The sequence below is a fragment of the Anguilla rostrata genome, chromosome 8 (assembly GCF_018555375.3).
Source record: "Anguilla rostrata isolate EN2019 chromosome 8, ASM1855537v3, whole genome shotgun sequence".
Lineage (NCBI taxonomy): Eukaryota > Metazoa > Chordata > Actinopteri > Anguilliformes > Anguillidae > Anguilla > Anguilla rostrata.
This window is the reverse complement of record NC_057940.1, coordinates 9,661,931-9,684,241: the sequence shown is the minus strand read 5'-3', so window position 1 is coordinate 9,684,241 and position 22,311 is coordinate 9,661,931. Positions and strand designations below refer to the sequence as shown.

General features: G+C 46.4%; 1 protein-coding gene across 1 annotated transcript in view; it reads right to left on the bottom strand.

Annotated features, from left to right (window-relative positions):
* The window catches only part of LOC135260310 (MAGUK p55 subfamily member 7-like), a 64,783-nt gene that overhangs the window by 21,199 nt on the left and 21,273 nt on the right, over positions 1–22,311 (bottom strand). The window contains exons 4-8 of the mRNA XM_064345554.1: positions 20,636–20,716; positions 17,784–17,915; positions 9,647–9,728; positions 7,377–7,462; positions 6,810–6,905 (exon numbers count right to left, since the gene is read on the bottom strand). Coding sequence (XP_064201624.1) covers positions 6,810–6,905; positions 7,377–7,462; positions 9,647–9,728; positions 17,784–17,915; positions 20,636–20,716 — 477 coding nt within the window. The remainder of the gene's footprint in view (positions 1–6,809; positions 6,906–7,376; positions 7,463–9,646; positions 9,729–17,783; positions 17,916–20,635; positions 20,717–22,311) is intronic.

Below are 22,311 nucleotides of genomic sequence, written 5' to 3'. Positions count from 1 at the left end.
GTACAGCGAGAGCACAAACATGCATGCGGTCGCAGTCAAAAAGCCCTGTGTGCACATATGTGCAGATGCTCGCACGTGTGCATGCTCAAAGACACGCATAAATATGCATACATACACACACTCACACACAAAAACATACCCACAGATGATTGCCTAAATGCGTGCACACATGCCCTATTGCACACATGCACGCCTTTTAAAAAAAAAATTGCTTACATTAAAAAAACTCACTAAATGTGGCCGAAATTTGTTAAAGGCTTGGTTGAACCAAAATGTTAGGAGTGAACCCACATGCTCTCCGAATGATGTATCAATTTTGAACCATCTGCAGAGAACGATGTTGATCTATGCGAAGCAGTACCAGGAGATCACCCACAGTCAAGCTCTGAAATGGCTATTTAATCAAAGCAAAAGCAAAGCTTCATTCTGAAACTGTAGGTAAATGGTGCTGCTGCAGAATATTGCACCTGATATCCTGTGCTTTATTTTTTTAAATGGTGGTATGCCCAGTCCTATACAGCCATGTTGATGCAGCAATCTGTCCTCCAAAGTACAATGTTGCCAGCTGCTTCTTTACACACCACAGCCCACAAGCTGAGCTCGCACAGACACGAGCAGGAGGAGCACACTTCCTGTACTGACATCCGGTTCTGCGGGAGATCCTGTACTGACATCCTGTTCTGCGGGCGATCCTGTACTGACATCCTGTTCTGCGGGCAATCACGTGCTACGTGCCCTGCCACCGTTGCTCAGGATGGTGATTCGACATATGACGGCCGTAAGCAGAAACAGACGGTGAGAAGAGGGAGAGGGTGACAGGGAAAGGTCTACCAGTTTAGCGCTTTACCGCGTTTGACCGCTAAATGCTAAGCACGAAGCGTTGCCTCCATTAGGGTTAGCTCTCTTTTCATCTCCAGGGAGTCGGGTTTCCTGTGGAGTTTTCAACATATTTTCATCCACCTCTTTCCCCTGTGTCCATATGGTGTATATGGTGTTACGGTGGCAAGGTAAGAAAAGAGACTGAGACTGGGAGGAAATGATCCGTTTTAATGAAGACAAATGCCACACATACTGTATTTCCAATGAGCAAAAGATGCAGTGTTGGATATTTTCCAGACCAGGGAGATTTAACTGGCAGCCAAGCAAGGGCCAAAGCAAGTCTCACCATTGCTTCCCTCTGTTCGTTGAAAAGAAACAAAAGTATATTTTTATAAGCATTGGGAAAGAGGCAGGAATAAACCATGGAAAGGTCGCCAATCCATTGTAGGGCATACACACCATACCTACATGGTAATTTAGACTCTCCAGTTAGCCTAACCTGCATGTCTCTGGACTGTGGGAGGAAACTGGAAACTGGGACTCAAACTCAGGACCTTCTTGCTGTGGGGCAACAGTACCGTGCTGCCCAAAGCAACATTTTTTTTTTAAAGTATCCTGGCCCACAGGAAGGATTAGCTGGTGAGTCCTGCTCTACACTGCAGGTGAACGACAAGCACCCAGACGGGGCTGAGCGTTTGAGCCGTGATGGAGTCTCGCATTCTTACGCTCTTAAGGCAGAGGACGAAGCGGCTTAACGCAGCACAAATGTTTCGGAATCAAACAGAAGCTCGCGCCGATCATCGTGTCCTCTTAAAGCCGCGGGAAGCCCCCGGGGCTTCCGAAAAAACGCCCGCCCGTGCAGAGATGGAAGCTAGCGGAGCCGTGCTGGGACGCTAACGGGCTACGACACGTCCAATCATGTCGGAGACACGGCTTGGTGCTGCCACGAGGGGCCAAGGGGCCAAGGCGACAAACGTCAGGACAGCACGTGCGTGTTCGGGGATTGGAAACACATGCCGTCTCTGCTTGAGGAATCTCTGAAGCTCTGCCTTGTTTTGTTTTTTTTTGGTTTTTCCACAGACTGCGACGGTCCCATTTTTATGTTTTCAGTTTTACTGAAGCGTGAAGCTGACCCCCCCCTACAGGTGGCGCAGGTTACGTGCAGGTGGCACCTGGCTGAGGTAGAGAGCAGTTGTCCCTGAGGGAGTCACCTGCTACTTGCCCTGATCAAATCTGTGAGACAGATGACACGAGAATGGCGGGTTTCCATAAACAAATCTTATAATGTCTCCGAGTAATGACCAAACAGTCTACGCAAAATGATCTAATTAAATGCCAGTTTATTTACACAACCCCAATAGGAACCATATGTACTCTGTAAGAGTTGACTTAACACTGAATATCTTACAGTCTGACAATGACTTTTGAGCAGTTTGGTTCGTCTTTAAGCCCGCACCGATGGTTTCACACGTCGAGTCACAAAGACCAGACCTGCCGTCAGAAGACACTCTGAGGCTTGGTAGTTCACTCTAAGGCTTGGTAGTTCACTCTGAGGCTTGGTAGTTCACTCTGAGGCTTGGTAGTTCACTCTAAGGCTTGGTAGTTCACTCTGAGGCTTGGTAGTTCACTCTAAGGCTTGGTAGTTCACTCTAAGGCTTGGTAGTTCACTCTAAGGCTTGGTAGTTCACTCTGAGGCTTGGTAGTTCACTCTAAGGCTTGGTAGTTCACTCTGAGGCTTGGTAGTTCACTCTAAGGCTTGGTAGTTCACTCTGAGGCTTGGTAGTTCACTCTAAGGCTTGGTAGTTCACTCTGAGGCTTGGTAGTTCACTCTAAGGCTTGGTAGTTCTTGGTAGAGCGATATTCCGTCAAAAGACCCTATATGAACGTCTCTCGGGCTGATGGTGGAAAAGCTTGCCCACCTGCATGCGGTGTTATGGAGGTCTGCTATGGAAGAGGCTTCCGGAAGACTTCAGCTCTGCCTGTACGAACGGGCCTGGATCGCAGACAGATGTCACTCCGCTCTCAGTCAGGAAGCAGATGGGTTTTATTGAAGCATTGCTGGCGCTGACCGCTACCGCTAGCCCCTTTCCAAGATGATACGAACGGAATTTTCCATCCGCTGTGAAGTCAGTATCCAAGCTGATAGCCATCTATCAACCAGATATTGCACTGGTTTGTCACTTTAGAATAAAATATAGCTATTTCCAAAAAAATAAAAAATCAATAAGATATGGTAAGACGCACGCACACACACACACACTCACGTCACTCTGCATAAGAGTATCTGCTGAATTTTAAATATCGCATTTTAAATTTAACAGATATGCTTCTTATGCTTCTGCTAAAGATTAGGCGCAGAGGACTTAATAGTGAAGTCAGGGGTAGAATTTTTAAGTAACTTGGTTAATTTTCTGAAACATAAACCCACGTAACATTCATATAGTATAGTATCGTATATTGTAAGTATATTGTATAAAGGGGTAGATATGCAGTTACATGAGTTACATAATAATTACCTTGTAATAACACAAGTAAATGAATAAATTCCAATTTAATATTTATTATTCTTGGGCTGATGTCACCGGTTCAGTTTACGATGATAGTAATTGACAAGGTGGAGTTTTTATTTTTTGAGGCAGTTCTCCAAAGCAGTCCCGATCCGCAAGAATTTGGCTGAGCGCGGATGCCTCAGTGCTGTCCAGAAGTGTGTTCACAGTCACTAAAACATTTTAAATGGTCAAAATGGAGCCTTTATATGGAAAGCCTATAACATCTCTGGCTCTGACCAACTCATTAATTCTGCTATTTAAGAAAAAGCAAGAAGCACTTTCCAGAGGGCAATCAGAGACTACGCATCTGGGCCCCGCAGTGGAAACGTTCTGTAAAGCTAGAGAGAGAGTGAGAGTGTAGGGAGGAGAGGAGAGAGAGGAATGAGAAGAGAGGAGAGAAGAGAGAGGAGAGAGAAGAAAACCCTGATCACAGTCCCAGATGAGCAGAGGAGGGCTAAGTGGAGAAACATAATGGGGCGATTTTGATATAAAATCCTTTGAGTTCCAGAAAGACCTTTGCATCAAATTGCATCGTGGCTTATTAGAGATTTTATCCCCCGCCACTGTTTTTACCCTCTGAAAAAAGGGACACAGGAGAATCTTTCTGGGTAATCTACACAGGAATCCCTATCGCACCAATCCCAAATCAAAAACAGAGACAGCTGTAAAGATTTGAATCCTCCTTGAAGGACACGTGAGCTTACCAGATCTTTGCTTTGATGTTTTCTGCTGAACAAATTCTGTGGCTCTCTGCAGCAAAAATCTCCTGTGGAACAGTAGAACATGAGAACGTTGAGTGCTCATAAAGTTCATTTCCACAAACGACCACAGCCTTACAGTCACACTGGTCCATGATGTGGTTCTGAGACAGCTCCTAAATGTCCATCAGAAAATTAAAGACTGTAGTCACAGTAGCCTGGGTTCACAATCCAGCCCCTATATTTGACGTACAAGTTAATGCAGTGGTTTGTTTAATTATTTTTCCGTTAAAAAAAATTCAGCCAACGCCACACTGTCTTCATGAATTAATAAAATTAAAGAATTTCTATTTTAGTTGTCTGAAAAAAGTTAAGGACAAATGTTGACTGGATCAAAGGCTACGTTGCCTGCTCAAACCCCATTTGCTCACACACACATGCTCACATACATACACACACACCCCACCCAAAGTGGTGTCAACAGCAAACCCAACTGGAACTCTGAACCTCTGAACATCAGTGCGATGGACCATCAAGGTTGTGCACTTTTTCTGTGCGCTTGCCTCAAATTGGACCGTGTTCATCGTTACTCATTACTCACTTTGGGACATCCAGACTGCTCCCCCTGGAGCGGGTTAATTTCTCCAGGTGTCAGGCGTCAGACGCGCTGACGAGCGGCCGAGTAACTGAGCAGCAGCGAGCGGCAGAAAATGGCTTCCACTCTCAGACGCTGGTCCGGTCCAGAGATTTACATCAGCGCGCGTTATTACTCATCTGCTTGGCGGACGCTCGCGCGCGGGGGGGGGAGGGGGGGGAATTACTGCGCTCGACGTGCCAGCCTTCCTCTCCAGCCTTCACCGAGCTGGATGTTTACTCAGGCAGTTCAGGTTAAGAGCTGAAGTTTAAGGAAGCGTGTTATTTACAGCAGGCTAGCGTTATGTCTTTTCGCGAGCATATCGTAGCACACCTCAAGCCCTCCCAAACAAACCACCGGTAGTTCCTGACCCCTTCAGTTTGGGAACTTGACTTTCCAGACACAGTAAATCTTTTAGTGTTAATTCAAAATACTCTTATCAGGGTAAAATATACTCCGGGCTGATTTAAGGAGAGGAAAACTCCCGAGCTGATTTAAAACCGGAGGTTGTTCTGTGCGCGGCAGTTGGGCGGACCGGGATGGCGGTACGCGGTCGCGGTTCCGTTGCTCCTCACCTCTCCTGGAGCTGCTTGGAGGGGACCAGGCCAGCTCTGGGGTTAGCGCTGCCGTGGGGCCTGGCCTGCCACCAGACGGGCTCCGCCCAGTTCACCACCTGGAGGACGGCCCCCCTTCCGAAGGCCAGCCCCGCCTCTTCGCACGGGATGGCCGCGTCCCCCCGAGGCTCGTAGTCGAACAGGGCCCGGACAAACAGCTGGACGGACGAAAACACGCATTAACAAAAAAACAAAAAAACACAACAGTCACTTTCATTTCACCCTCGTCAGACTTAGACAGCAGCTCCTCTGAAGCTCAACGTGAGTTACAGGATAATCAAACTTCTGTGCAGGTTCAGGAAGAACAAGCGAGCCACCGAACGGCTCGATCCTCCGCCAGGGACACGTCACGGTAAATCATTAGCCCGAGGACTGCCAGCATCAAAGCTGGAGGCGCAGGAACGTCACCAGGGCGTCGTGGTGAGCTCGGAGATGGTCTCAAACAAGGTTTTTCGGGGCCGGGACCCACGTCCCGAGCGTGCGAGAGCACCGTTCGGCTCGAGGGAAGGGTGGTTTCAGCGGACTGTCTGTAACTGGGACGAGCTCGCTGGTAAAATTTTTCGACTATTCGTTTTTTGCAGATGTGCGTTCGGTCAGCGGCGCAGGAATCGCAGGTATTTCTAGACCTGTTGTGCCTCTGAAGTCCTGCTCCACAAAGGTTTTGTAAGTCCACGGTAAATAAATACATCAATGCTATTTATCATTTAATGAACGCCGTTTTATATCGTTTTATATAATTCATCCTTCGTATGTGGCTAAAGATGAGCCTCCGATATGATAACAGCGCTATTTGCAAAGAATGAGGGTAATAGGAAACGCAGACTTCTGGCATTCGGTCTGGACCTCGGGGCAAATTACACTTGGACATACCACTGTACGGTGCAAAGAGGTTACAAGAAAGACATGCACTGTTCTCCAGCAAATGATATTCCAAATGCTAGCGTGCGTGCGCTGGATTGGGTGAAAGTGGACCTTGTGTTATTGATAAATGTCTGTGAAAAACTAGACTTCAGAACTGGATCCCAGGAGGTGGACCCAAAGACCTGACATCAGGTTTTCACTTTAAACCCCAACACCCACCTCTGTGCCCCCTGATGCTTCATAACCCAGAATGTCTGAGCATACCGGTGCATTCTCACACACACCGACACACACACATGCGCACACACACACACACTCAAACACAAACTCAAGCACATACACACACTTGTGCACACCTACCCACACACACATGCACACCCACTCATCCACCAACCCACACATACACACACATATGCACACACGTATGCACACACACACACACACACACACACACTCATATGTACAAACACAGACATGTGCACGCTTTCACTCCCCCAGATGAATTCTCAGTGGGCAGCAGGAGGCTGAAGCCCACAGACGGTGGGCAGAGGGGATCAGACAGCCTTTTCGTTCTGTCCTCCTCAGTCGCTGCGTGTAACACTACCGATATAATCTCTACGGCAGAGATCTCTACCTCCTCCTCCTCCTCCTCCTCCTCCTCCTCCAGGCCCGGCGAGTCCTCTTTGATGCTCGGGACGACTTTAAACGTCACGGCCCCGCGAGACTGCACCTAAAATATCGGAAAAACAGAAGGGGAAAAAAAAAAAAAGCGAGATTCACGCGGACGCCAGGGCGAGCTGACGAGAGACACGCTAATATAAAACCGCCGCCGCTAGCGCCGAGCGTCCCCAGGACAGCCAGGTGGCAGGACTCCGCTCTGGGCCCCGAATCGGGTTTAAAAAAACCCGTCCCCGCTTCGCCTTCTCTCCTGCACGATTTTTCCCTCTAGTGGTTTTTCGGAGTCCCTGGAGGAGGCCCCGCAGCCCGTCTGCCGCCCCGCCCCTCCCCTCCCGGTTTGGGCAGTGGGCCCCCGGGGGCCCTGGCTCCCCGCCAGTGAAGGAGTGGCCCCCGGTGCACGCGCGCGGCTCCGGCGGCTGCAGACGGAGGCGGTAAATGGAAGCGCTGGCACCGCGCGCGCTGGCATTAGAGACGGGTTTGGGAGATGGGCTGGGGAGACGGGCTCGGGACTGCCGCCCCTCACCACAACGGGAGCGACGTCCTCCGGCCTCTTATCGTCCATCAGCACCCCGTTCACCTCCCTCAGCTCGTCTCCCTCGTGGATCAGACCTGCAGTATGCAGAGAGAGAGAGCACACAGATTATTACACACATACACACACGCACACATACACGCACACACTCATACATGCACAGGATCAGACCTGCGGCACGCAGAGAGAGAACACACAGATTATTACACACATACATACACACACACATACACGCACACACACACACATACACAGGATCAGACCTGCGGCACGCAAAGAGAGAGCACACAGAGACTATTACACACACACACACACACACACACACATACACAGGATCAGACCTGCAGCACGCAGAGAGAGAACACACAGAGACTATTACACACATACATACACACACACATACACGCACACACCCACATACACATGCACACACACAGGATCAGACCTGCGACACGCAGAGAGAGAGAGCACACAGAGACTATTACACACATACATACACACACACATACACGCACACACCCACACATACACAGGATCAGACCTGCAGCACGCAGAGAGAGAACACACAGAGACTATTACACACATACACACACACACACATACACGCACACACTCACACATACACAGGATCAGACCTGCAGTACGCAGAGAGAGAGCACACAGAGACTATTACACACATACATACACACACATACACACACACACTCACACATACACATGCACACACACAGGATCAGACCTGCGGCACGCAGAGAGAGAGCGCACAGAGACTATTACACACACACATACACACACACACTCACACATACACCGGATCAGACCTGCAGTACGCAGAGAGAGAGAAAACACAGAGACTATTACACACATACATACACACACACATACACACACACACACTCACGCATACACAGGATCAGACCTGCGGCACGCAGAGAGAGAACACGCAGAGACTATTACACACATACATACACACTCACACATACACATGCACACACACACAGGATCAGACCTGCGGCAGCGAGAGAGAAACACAGACAACGCACGATTACACGACATGACATCACACCACCAACACACACACACACACAGACTATTACACATGCACACTTTCACATACACATGCACACACGCACATACACACACACATGCTCACACATATACATACACACATGCACACACATACGCACACATTTGCACAGAAACAAATATACTCTCACACATGCACACAAGAGTCACATGCAACATAAAGACACACTTTTATGCATGCACAAATTTAGAAACTGTACCCCACAAGCAGACACGCACACATAAACACAAACTCCCACTGAGTTTCTTAAATACTACGAAATCCTCTCCAGGCTTCCCTTCGAAAGCTCACGGATCTGACAATAGCGTTTGGTCAGGAGTTCACGGAAAGCCACAGAACATGAAAAACGAACTTAGGGCTGGTAGGGATGAGGAGCGATACCACATCACGGCCCGGAGGAGTCTGGAAGACATCACGACCCGTCACTCAGAGGGCAGGGTAGGCTCCGAAAATCTCCCCTCCGGGCCAAGGAGGCCGAGAGGAAGCGGAGACCGCAGGAGCCGTTAGCCGCAGCGCGTCTCTCTGTGTCGGGGGGGCATTAGCGTAGCGGGGTCGGCCCTGGCGAATCGCCATGGCACCTCGATTTCGCACAAGGAGAATACATCGCGGCTCAGATGACAGTTGGCCTTCTGAAAGCCAGAAGAGGGAACGTGCAAAGTAGATTTTTAATGTTTATTTTCCTTTTTTTGCGTATTTTTCAAATTTCTTTTGGAATCAGTGAATGTGCCTCCTTAGCCGCAGCTGTCCTGCCCTCTCCAGCCAGCTGTTCGCTTGTGGTCCACAGGGGGGCGGTACAGAGAGAGGGCAGACATTAGGGATACACAGACTATACACATCAGCACCATTATCACTTGAACATAAGATACTGAATTTATAAAGGAAGGTGCAGAGTTCTGTGTCTCAACAGATAAAAATAATAATCACCTAACATAAAAGAACGCACCAATGCATTCAAGCTAGATTTAAGAACACGTTTCATGTTTATTTAGAAAATAACGTGGGTGTGGTTGGTAGGTGAGAGACAAGAGGTCACGCAACATCTGCCTGTGCTCTAATGGCCTGCACGGAAGGTTCTAGAACACAGCCTGCCGGCGATCACTCGCTCGCAAGCCCAGTCGTCCACATCACCGGCTCACGGCCTTTCCGTTATCGTCGAAAACTCCGCGGAGCTCACCGCTTCGGTCTGCGGCTCCTCCTCTCAAAACGCGCGCCACGACGATGGCTCCCGTCCCCTGGTCCCGCTTGACCGTCGCGCCCTGGAGACGGGGAGACGGGGAGAGAGGAGAAGGGGGACGAGCGCAGCGGATTTAAGCGTGGAGCCCGGGCCTGTTTGGAATAACGTGTCTAAGTGAATCCAGCGGCTTGTTCTGTAACTATGAGAGATTATACAGCTGTCAGACACAATAAAGCAGGGATAAGGCAGTTGGTGAAGTCACTTTGCTGGTAGAAAATAAGAGAGCAGCCCCGCCTCAGTTCTAGAGCATTAAAATATGCTTCTAATTCAAAGCCATTCAGACCCATTATGGCTTTAAATAGGTTTCCATGTTTATTGGATCATCCAATATTTTCTTCAGTTAAGCAGTGCAGGAACTCTGTGCAGTGCAGTGCTCCATAGGTTGACTGTAAAATCAGTGCATGTCTGCAAGAGGGCAGAATCTAGAGCTTCTCTAGAGCTGGGGCTCTAAGACTGGGGACTGAGAACCCCCCCCATTGGGCCCCCGGGGGACCCCCAAGATCCTGAACAGCAGACGAGGAGGAGGGGGAGATCAAAAATATTTTCAACTCCAAGAATATTTTTAAACAATTATACTTGAATTATATGTGTTCTTATGTTCATAGTATATTTATATTTAAAATGATTTATATATTTTTATATTTAAATTCATATATTATTTTCAGTTCTTCTCTTGACAGAAAATCAGCTCGGAGAGTACACAGCAAAATGTTCAGTGTTAATTATAGCCCTAACACACTACATATGAGGGACCATATGTACTCTGTAAGAGTTGATCTAACACTGAACATTTGAGAGATCTGAACATCACATTCTGCTCTGGGTGCAGTGCAGTAGCAGGGACAGGGAGATCTGGCGATAGCCAGGTCATCAGCCCCTACCCCTGTTGTGTTGAGCGGAGGGGGGAGTGGGGGGTAAGGGGGGGTTTAAGATAACACAGCACTGGTGGCCAGGGTGAAAGAGAGAGAGAGAGAGAGAGAAAGAGACTGGGAGTAGAGGGAGTGATAGTGAGGCACTGGTAGAGTGTTGAATAGGGAGAGAGCTTCCTCGGAGAAGTTTCCAGAATGCCGACATCACGTTGACTGACTGAGACGCACGCGTCAGGCAACGTTCCCAGAAAGCATTGGGGGAAATGGGAATCAGATCCCTGGAGGAGGGGAGCGAGCCCGGGCCAACTCTCATCCACGTCAGCCAATCAACAGCTCCAGGAGAGAGGACAGGGAGTGATGACACAAGGAAAGGGAAAATAGTGTTTTGAATCATTCCAGGAGCTGTTGACAATGTCTGTAGTTCTTCTCAAGCATGCAGTTTTCACGCTGTTTCTTCACACTGTCTCTCTTGCTTTTCCTTTCTTTCTCTCAATTCTCTTTCCCTCTATCTCACTTGCTCCACCTTCTATCTTTCATTGCCTTCTATCCTTCACTCTTCTGCTCCTTCACTCTCAGTCTCATTTATTCTTTGTCTCTCTCCCCCCTTCCCCTAGCCTTGTTATACTTCAAATCTGAAATTATGCAACATACAGCTTCTCAGAGTTAAGTCTGATTGGACATTTGGCTGGATGAGTACACAGGAGGCCAGCTCCACATACGCATCACAATGCAGCAGGTCTGAAACTGTAGAACAGCAGGTGCTGTGTGGCAGTAACACTAGACTCAGATACCCATAAGCCTCTGCTTTCAGAGCAGGAGAGACAGGCTGAACACTGCAGTCACATAAAAATATATGCTGAATCTTGGCTACTTCTCCAGGAGATGATCGCAACTTCACTGTCTCACATCTGTTTACCATTTCTTATTTGTGGTTGCTTGAACTGATCATTTAAAGTTCTCTATTAAAGGCCTAGAAAAGCAAATAGCTAAACGTACCAAGCACACCCACACACGCATGCACACACACACGCTCACACACCATAAACACATGTGCACATGTATGTATGTGCGGTGCATGTGCGTGCCTGTGTGTACCAGTATAGAGCCCTTGGTACCTTTGAAAAACAGCAGGTCTCCCAAAAGTGTTACTTACTATTAAAAAAAGAAGCTACTCACTGATCAGAAACGTGATACAGTGACACTGGCCTCTGACACGATCAATCAATCAATCAATCAATCAGACTTTATTTGTATAGCACTTTTCATACAAGTTAAATGTAACACAAAGTGCTTCACACAATACAACAAACCCCCCACCCCCCAATTCCATACCCAAAGCAATGATGAGATCCATGTGAGCGCATCACCACTGGCCAAAGAAATGCGTTTAACACGTTTGTAGCTCCAGCGCTGTTAACGCTGCTCAGGCCGAAATTCAATAACTTAATCCACTCAGGCTGATGAGCACTGGAGCGACATTCGCCCCAATCAGATCATCACTCTTCCAACGAGAAATCTGAATATCTGTCATCGCGCACTCCGCAGACGCCGGCTTGCAGTGACACACGGCCAGCCCGATGAACGGCTTAACCAGAACCAGGAGACAGACGGGGTCAGTCCTGCGGGGGATACCAAAAACAAGGGCCCCGTTCCAAAACAAACAACTTGTGTTTATGTGTATCCCGCAAAGTGGCACGAGGCAACAAACACAGGCAGCCCTTCCAGAACTATCCTCGTCGAAGCCCGTTGGCTGGCGGCTTATTGGCTGATGGTGCGAATAGCTGATGGCTGATTTGCTTAAGTTTTGAGTAGACCGTAGCTGATTGGCAGAGGCTAAGCTGGCCGATATAGTCCGCTTCATTGTGGTTTTTAAAATGCTGATTCACTGCGGTTTGAAAATGCCGCTGGTTAATTGGCTGGGGATTCGAACAAACTGGCAGCCCATTGGCCCAGGGTTTCAACAGCCAGTGGCTGTGATTAATACCCTGTGATAGTTTGTCATTAAGTATTATTCACCCTTGGACTTTCAATGAAAACCACACTCAGGTATCAATTTCAACCACTCCACCAATATTCTGCCAGACCCAATCAGAGTATTGTCCCAGGACCGTCACCTAAGATCATTATTTATCACGTGGCAAAATTACTTTGGACCGAAAAGCTGAACAATAGCTCTGCTTGCACCAGCTCTGAGCAGAGTGTCCGCGAAATGAGCACAAATTCACTGCTGAGAACACTTTTCAACGTTCCTCCAGCCAGACGGTGTCAATGCGGATAAGAAAGTAGACACGTTGAAAAATAGCTCTTCGATGCAATTACCAGCAATCATATCAAGTTGTGCGCCACTTCACATTTGAGTCTTTCAGCTGGCATATTGTGTTAATAATAAAAAATAAATGCAATCTTAGGCTTGACATAGCGCCACTCCTTTCAGCAATGCATGCCATTTATGAAAATATTGAAACAGATCGTATCTGGACAGGAGACAATGATTGACTTTGATGCAGAAGCATAATGCTACAGTTGCTAGCCCAGCTGGAAGAGGCTACTGGACGATAAGCAAAGGAAAGAGCAGGGAGAATGGAAGTATGTTTCGGTCCAAGCTTTCTATTAAACTGCTTTTATAGTCCATTCCTCAGTAGTACTGTTATCCCCTTTATGTGATCCATAGCACAACTCTCCACCTGCTATATTAAATCGCTTGTGATTGCAGTCATAAATATCCAACCAAGAAAACAGCTCTAAAGCCTCTTTTTTATTTCCTTAACCCTGGTTCTAACCTTACACGTTACCACTGAGATAATTACACGGAAATTCCTGCTGGAAGCTGGCAGACAAGGTTAATATAAAACGGTCCTGAAAAGTGCCTGAAAAGTTTTCATTTTCCCTGTTCTTACCTCACACCCTCAAAAGTGTTAATGTTGTGTAGTTCATTCATTACACAGTCCCTCCAAAAACACAAAGCCAAACTCAGGAGGGAAGGGTGAGATATGTGAGGCAATGGAAAATTGCCCACGGAGTCGGCTCTAGATGAGCACTTTCGCATGGACGAGCAAGATGACATCCTCGTATCTCTCCCTTAGAACGTGGGGGTACGTTCATGCAAATTATCCCGCGGAGAAAACACAACTTCAGAATGTCCTTTTCAGAAGGACGGCCGCCAGTTAAGACAGAGGATGAAAGTGCACAGAGTTCGCGGTTAAGTTTTCCAACTTCACAGATGTGAAAAAAGACCAACGAAAGATAAAAAGGTGTAGGTCTTAGAGAGAGAATAAAAATGTGAAATCACTGAAAACACTGAAAAAGGCGTGCCTGATTGATGGTGAAATGCTTCCTGTAATATATGTAAATTATATCTTCCTGTATCCATGGATAATATCCACCTTTTTAATATCAATGACAGTGGTATAATGTTAACAGTCAAATGACAGCTTTGCCTTTTTGACCCCAGTTCACATCACCAATGGTATTGGCAAAGTTCTGTTCCTGGTTATCCACGCACTGCACCGTGCGAAATGCACCAGAGAATACTGGTGGTTTTCCGCCATTTCATTGGACAGGTGGGCACCCTAGTGGGCGTGTCTGTGCTGGATTACAGAGGGGGGTCCTGTTAGGAGAGCAAACAGGTGCAGGTGAGGGAACTCCACAAAGCTGTACCCAACGTACCTTAATTTTCCAAAAAATAATGTATTTAGTGGGCAAATTCATATACTCCACATATATCTCTACATATATACTCAAAATAGTGATAATAATACATATATACTCATAGTTAAATGAACAATAGTAATATGTTTTCGTGTTAACACCAAAAAATACTACTACTACTACTACTACCTCTAATAATAATAATAATGACAAAATAAAAAATAAAATAGCCTTTTGTCTGAATACTGTTTTTTAAGACAAAAAGCTGTTAATTCACTGTGTAACAGTACATTGGGCAGAGGCAAATCAATTTTTGCTTCAGGTATGGATGGCAAGGCGTTTGTGTCCTCATTGAAAATAGCACATTCTTTCAAATAAATGTGTGGCAAATAGCACATTCTTTCAAATAAATGTGTGGCTGCCCCTGGGGTTTTTTAAAGAGATCCCACATGTGACTACTCCCCTTTCAGAATCCTTGCATTTCTTCCTAAAATAAAAATAAAAAATAAAGATCCCAGGTCTCATTTCTGTGGGTGAGCAGAGGAAATATCACAAATATTAAATTTTGCCTGTTACACGAAATGCGGCATGAAGTCATGGTCTTCGTGCCATTAATTAGTGCTACTGAACCCCTTCCATTCAGCTAATCCCAATTAAGTTAGTGGGGAAGGGCTAGGTCATCCAAGGGCCATGCATACTGTGTGACCGTGATCTCCCGGATGCAGGTGAATAGGCCGTCCGGTGTTTATTGTAAAAGGGTGATGTAGTGATGTCATGTTCAGAAACTTCAGACTGATCCAGTGAAATTTCTTGTTCAAACATACTCTGGTTAATGTCTTTTTTTTTTTTTTTTAGAAGGGGCAGGGGTAGGTGAAAGCCCTAGACAGTTTTGGTTTAAAAAAGGGCTTCAGGAGAACCCACCATAAATAAGCACTGCCTAGCATCCCTTGCCTGTACGTCTCTCTTCTTTGGGCTGCAGCTGGTTCTGAGCAAAAGGTACTTATGTAAGGTCAGGCACGGGTCAAAGGTCAAAGTTTAAGTTTCACCGTTCCATCCTCAGAATATGAGAATGAACCCAGCGGTGGCCTTGTCGCTCAGGCAACCGCAGAGGACCGCAGTCTGCCTGCCCCGCCCTTTATCACACAAATAACTTGCACCAGCCTGGCTCTTACGCGGAACCCATAATCTCATTTTTTCTTTTCCTGAGCGTTTTGTTTTGTTTTCACTTAGCCCTGAATGCAGGCTTCCTCCTCTGGTTTTCCAGCCCTCAATTTGGGAAACCGCAAGAAGCGCGGCCGAGACTTAAGGTTCCGCCCCGGTGTCAGGGCTGGGGCAGGGTGTCCCGTGTGCCAAACTCTGGAGGGGAGGGGCGAGACGGACAGACTGGGCACCCCATCCCCATGCACCTGGGGACGCACCGCATGGAAATTCTGGGAACAATATTAATAAACAATATTTGACAAGTTGTATTAGCTGATACTGACACTGATATCACCACATTTTACATTATAGCACATTAAGGCAAACAGTTTCCATCCACCTAGATTTAAGCCCAGCCATTGACACTATTTGTCACCTCATCTTTCTGGATAGATTTGAAAACCTTGTAGGCCTGTGTGGATAAGCTCTCTCCTGGTATAAGTCATACCTTTCAGACTGTCATTAATGTGTGCACATTAACAACGAGTACTCTAATCAATCCAGGGCTAGATGTGGAGTGCCACAAGGATCTACGCTTGGGCCTCTGCTCTTCTCCATGTGCTTCCCTGAGGACAAGTTAACCGCAGGCATAGTATTAATTTTCACTGCAGTGCAGACGGTATTCTGTTGTATTTATCAGTCAAGCCTGAAGAAGTTGCTCTACTGTCAAATCTGGAAGCCTGTCTCTTAGACATAAAAGAATGGATGACCCATAACTTTCTCTTGCTGAATTCTAACAAAACAGAGTCGATGATAGTTGGGCCCAAGTCCCTGAGATGCAAACTACCTGATTATATGCTAAACCTGGATGGAACCTCTGTTACGACTAGTGCTGTCACCAGATATATTGGAAATACATTTGATCCTGATCTCTCATTTAAAACGATTATAAAGAACATCTGTAGGGCTGTTTTGTTACTTCAAGATTAGACTATTGTCATTCACTTTTGTCTGGATGTGCATAATTCCTCTCTGAATGGTCTGCAACATTCTGTTGTTCATATTCTTACCAGAAGAAGGAGATCTGACCACATCAGTCCAGTGTTAGCTCATGTCTACTGACTACTAGTAAAATTCCAGATATATTATTAGATACTTCTCCTTACTTTTAAAGCATTACATGGGCTGGGCCCTGTATATCTGAATGGTGTCCTTTCTTCCCATAATCCCTCAGGAACGCTCCACCCACAGGCCTCCTTGCCAGTCCTAGAGTAGCTAAAAGTACCATAGGTGGCAGAGCTTTTTCCTATCATGCACTTTCTCTATGGAGTAATTTGCCTGCTCATTTTAGGGGTTCAGGCGCTCTCTCAATATTTAAATCTAGGTTTAAGACTTTCTTTTTTAGCCAGTCCTGTTGCTGAGGGACAGGGTTGATTGGCCAACATAAACCCTAGAGTCTCTGGTAGACTGAGCTGTCAGTGCTGTCACTGGATCATGCACGGTATGTCTGTGTTAAGTTGAGCCAGAGTCATGGTCTGGTGGTGACTGTCTCAGGGCTGCCCTCATAACTGTGTTGGCCCTTTACCTTCGTTCCTCTAGCTGTTCTTCCATCGATAATTCTGCCTGTGTTTTTTTCCCTTATTGCGCACAGGCACCTCTATCTCTCCTGCACAGCTCAACATTCTGTGTGTTTTTTTCTCCTCTCTTCCCTCACTTCGAGCGACTGCCCAGAGCGGTAGCAATAGAACCGACCGAGCCCCCTCCTCCAGACGTAGCTGGTCCAGCTCCAGCTCCACGCTGGTCGCCTGCCTGACAGTCTCACCCGCTGGCCTTACAGCTTGTCTCTCGTCACAAATAGAGTCATCCTGGCCCCGTTTCAGTTACATATGTGACATATTTGTGCTGTTATTTGTCTGTTAATTATACATGCATTATGTAAACAGCCGTTTTTCCATTGGCCGGTGCCAGGCTGCACCAGATGGGCTCCCCTCTCTGAGCCTAGTCCTGCTCTGGGTTTCTCCCGAACACCAGCCAGGGAGTTTTTTCCCCTTGCCACTGTCGCCCTGGGCGTGCTCTCGCAGGGTTCAGGCCCAGATCTCTGCACAGCTGCTTTGTGACAATGCCCTTTGTCAAAAGTGCTATACAAATAAAATTGAATTGACTTAAATCAAATTTCGGCGTTCTTGGAAGAAGTAGCTGAGCCGAGACGTTAACTTATGAAGAAAAAATGTTTGCATTCATGACAAAATACTTCAGCTTGCTCTGTGGAAAGGGGCAGAAAGTACCTTAAGTTTTTTTTTTTTAACTTCTTTTACTGCACTAGCAAAAGACCCGTTTTCGTTATTGAGGAAATCCTCAGCGATTCGCGATGCAACGAAAAACTATAAAGCAAATAATGGAAGACGGTCAGCGTCACTTACAAGGGGCTCCGTGCTCTTGACCAGCTGTATGATCTTCACCGAGTCCTGCTGCTCACCCAGGTCTTCGGGCAGCGGCGGCAGGGTGGGTCCGAAGCGTTCCTGTGCCACAGTGTCGTGGACGGAGAACAGACTCTGCAAGGGGGGGGGAAACAGAATAGGAGACACCTACATCCTGCCAAGAGATTGGTGCACTTTCCACCAATGGAGTGCACTATAGTACATCCTAGGAAGAAAACAGGAAGTTGTAGTTGAAAGAATAATTTTCATTCTTACCTGTGTAATCCACAGACCACGTGGAGAAGCTATTAGTCATGAGCTGAGATCTACAGCATTAATCAAGGCACCTGGATGCTGTAGATCAGTTAGACTAACCGCCGTCATTAAGCAGACTGTTGCAATGGAAATCCAAATGTACAACAGTGGAAAGTAAACACATGCCCAAGGAAGTTGTCAGTCAGTCAGAAAACAGTCAAGCCTCCACAATATAAAGATTCTCATTCATTCAATTGTGACGTTCATTTTGCCAGCAAGTTAACAACTCATTATCCCTGAGTCTGGAAACATTTTTTTTCTTCCACAAAACATCTTCTAGCCATATGCCTGAGAGAAATAAATCTTCTGTAAAAAACAGTATTTTATTACAGGAGAGCAGGCAGCCATACATCGCTCAAGCTGTTCCTAAGAGACCAGATGGTCTCGAGCCAACCTGAGCTGGAAGTCCGGGCAGGGATTCAACAACGGGAGTCAGGCCTGCTTCCCTTTAACCTTCATCATCATCATCACCGCCATTATCACCCATTATCACCATCATCTTCATCGTAAGCATCAATCTCATTAGCATGATCATCTTCATCATGCTTGGCGTTATCGTGGTCTTGTATAACTGTCTCCTTCCCATAATTTATTCACTCTTAAAAAAATTATTTTATTTTATGGGTAAATCTAATCAATTATGTAGTGGAAACTTTTACTCAGAGTGATTTACAGGAAAAATATAGTCACGAGAACATGATAATGTGAAAACTTAGTGATGCAATCTGGCCATTCAACATAGCCTAGATGCATCAATACTGACCTTCAGTAATCCTTTTAAACAGCCAATGAAATGCTAGCCTTTCAGTGGCTCTGCCCCATGACTCACAAAAACCACCCAGGACCATTGCTATACACCCACAAGTCTTCAGTCAAGCACCCTCTTCCTTGTTAGCCTCCCATTCATCCTGCCTGCTGTGCTACATTAACCCTTCAAGGTCTGAGATCACAAATGTGTGATTAGAGTCATTTTAATTGAACATTCCAATGCCGATGTAACAATCACTGCTGGTGAGTTCTAGAACGCTGACTTAAGAGTTTTGAATAAACATTTTTAAAAAACCTACTTTTCAAAGGGTTAAAAAAAAGCCTAATATTATTCCCAGACTCTCGATGGTTTCGTCATCAACTGTCCCCGTGTCCCCTTTCAACTGATAGCAAGCCCAGCCAGTAATAGCCAGCATTAAAAAAAAAAAAAAACAATAAGGTATGCTAACAGGCGCAGGTATGCTAATGGGTAACACATGGCGAAAGCCGCGGTCACTGCAAGGGAGTCCTGCGATGTATCACGGGCGCCGACTCAACTCATAATTGAGCCGAACTGGATTTCGGGCCGATTTCCTAGAAGTAAATACAGTTCCCGGCGCGGCGGGCGCAGCGGCGCCTAGCGCAAAAAATACGGCTTTTCCTCTGAAGCGGGCGGAGGCCGCGGAGGGAGGACCCGGGCGACCGGCGCCTGACCGCGCTCCGTGCCGCTCCTTACATATTTACTCCCGCTGTAAACAACGTGAAGCTCTGCGAAAACAGATCGCCGGACTTGTCAAAATAAGCAGGGGGGGGGGAACTGCAGCCGCGGCATCGGGATCTCGTTAGCGCAAAAAAAAATTTCCCCGAAAATGAGGTATCCCCTGCGGGGGCGCTCGGCGGAAAACCCGACCGCGACCGCGCTAACGAGGGAAGCGCTCGGTGACAAGTGCAACGAAAGATTTTCCCCGCTTATTCCACGCACACAGCCCATAATAATCAAGTCTTTAATCGCTGCGCTACAGAGGCCGCGCAGAGACCTTTTGAAAGGGCAGGTGCTCAAAGTGGAAAAGCTATTTTATGACACCCTGTTATTTCACAGAATGTATTTTACCAAAATGAACGAATGAACAAAAGATAATGACGACAACAATAATAATACAAATCAAATCAAATCAAAGGGACACATTGGGCACTTGGGGCAAAAGGGGAAGAACGTGCCTGTCAGGCAGTGTGAGTCTCCAAACAGGTAGCTATGACGTGGTGCGTTTTTTTGTTTTTGTTATTGTTCTTCATGTGTGAGTATGAAGCAAGGCCTCACTCCTTGATTTATTTCCCCTTGTAAAAAATGCTCCATTTTGGCTGTAGCCGCCGGGGATGATGATTGAGGTGGCGCACTGCGGTTCTTCAGCTCGTCTCTTGGCTTCCATTTGGCGTGGAGGCGATTTACGCACGCCTTGTACCAGATATCCCCGGGGACCCATTTGCGTTTTATCCATCCATCAGCCACATCCCAAAATCACATCCCAAACACTTTCACATTGCTGAATGGTGTGTGCTACTATGATACAGGCTGTCCTGTACCGGTCAAATTATTTTCTGTATCTAAGCGCCAGATATAAAAACATTCTTTCTTCACATACATAGTAAAATGTCCATTGTTCATTCAACTCTTGACAAATAACATTTGGTCCCACTCTGGAATGTCGGACAAGATTTTATCAACGAAGTGTTGAGTTAACACTGAACATTTTACAGTGAACTTTGGAGGGAGGCACGGTTGGGTCGCTGCTCACCTTGACGTGGGGATTGGCCAGCAGATCAGACAGCTCATTGACCTCTTCTCCGTCAGCTTTGCTCTGTAGGTCCCGGGACAGCTGGGGAGGAGAGGTATATATTCTATAGTATAGTATATAGATATTCTATTACTGAAAAGATATTCAACTCACCTGTGGAGGAAACTGCCATGTACAGTTCCCAAAGATTATCTATTTATTAGATAAGCCCACTTTCTGTAACCCACCTCTTATTTAAAATATAGCCTAATATATGTTAGCGTTTTAGGAAATGAAAACATTTTAACATCAAAAGCACGGACATTGTAAATTGAGCAGGGTTTAATTTGACTAGGGGTGAATGAAGACACTCTTATCCAAATAAACGTACACAGATCGCAATTTTCTAAATACATTTTTGCATAAATCAATTTATACAGATGGGCACTTTACTGAAGCAATTAAGGTTAGGTGCATTGATCCAGGGTACAATGGCAGTTCCCAGTTCCCTGTCCATTATACAACATTGCCGCCCATTTCTGGGTGGCCCCGTGTGTCCCCTGGTTTTTGGTTCCACCGAGCACTCCGGCTACTCTTGGCTACTCAGTTGTACATATCAACAACAGTAGTTCGCTGGTAAATTAGACCATGGCAAAACAATTCAGACAGGAGCAGAAGAACTGCTCAGCCCGAAAGTCCATCAGATTATGGAAGAATTTGGCCAGGATGTCAGATCAAGCGAATGACTGCGCTGATGGCATAATTCAGATCAGGGGTGGGAATGAAACCCAGACGCGGACGAGGCCCTCCCTGTCCATCCTGTATAGGTTTGATCTCTTTGGGCTGGTCCGATTCCAGCACTCCTGGGATTCCTTGACTGATGTTCGCTCCAGCCCTGCAGAATCCCCTCTGCTTCCTCCCCGGAGAAACTCAGTGAGTGAGCCCGGGGCCCGGGGCGAGCGAGACAGGGGCGGGGAGCACGTCCAGGGCAATTCTCGGCAAAAAGCAGCAGCGCAGACTTTAGTACTGTTTGTTAAAAAAAAAGAAAAATAGACACATCCGTGGCCCGGATTCAGTCAAACATCTGTCTTTAACTCTGGCGTGCTGTTAAATGCGAGAGTTCATCTTTGTCTTCACGAATGCAGTTTTGGACGAGTTCAGCCATCTCAAAACTGCGTGTGTATGCTAAGAACAAATATTTTTCTTTTCAGTCCAGACTGACCGTTAATTGTTAAGTTAAGGAAAGTTCACACCTGCCGTTTGCTTGGGGTTTTGAAGGTTTTGTCGGTTAGCGTCCTCAGCTGATATTACATCAGCTTGTGGTAATTATTGAGAGGTAACAAGCAGAAAATATCCTTTTACGGTACCTATTCCTGTCCTTTTAAAAAAAGGCTTTAAAAATTAAGACCTGTCTGAGATATGGATCTATGTGACTGTTTGCCATACGTAATGTTCATTTCAGAGTTTCCATTCCTTTGCCCTCATATTTATTTTTTAATTTTTTATTTTGAACTCACAAAATTGTACAATTTGGCCTTCTATTTTTGAATCATGAATTTACAGGATGACCATCACTCTTCCACAACCATTTGCCTTACATTTTTATTTACAAAAGTATAAAAACTTATATATAGTTTACCTTTCCAGTGGCTCTCTAAAACCACGTGAATAAAAATGTAAACACGTAAGTCTGTAAT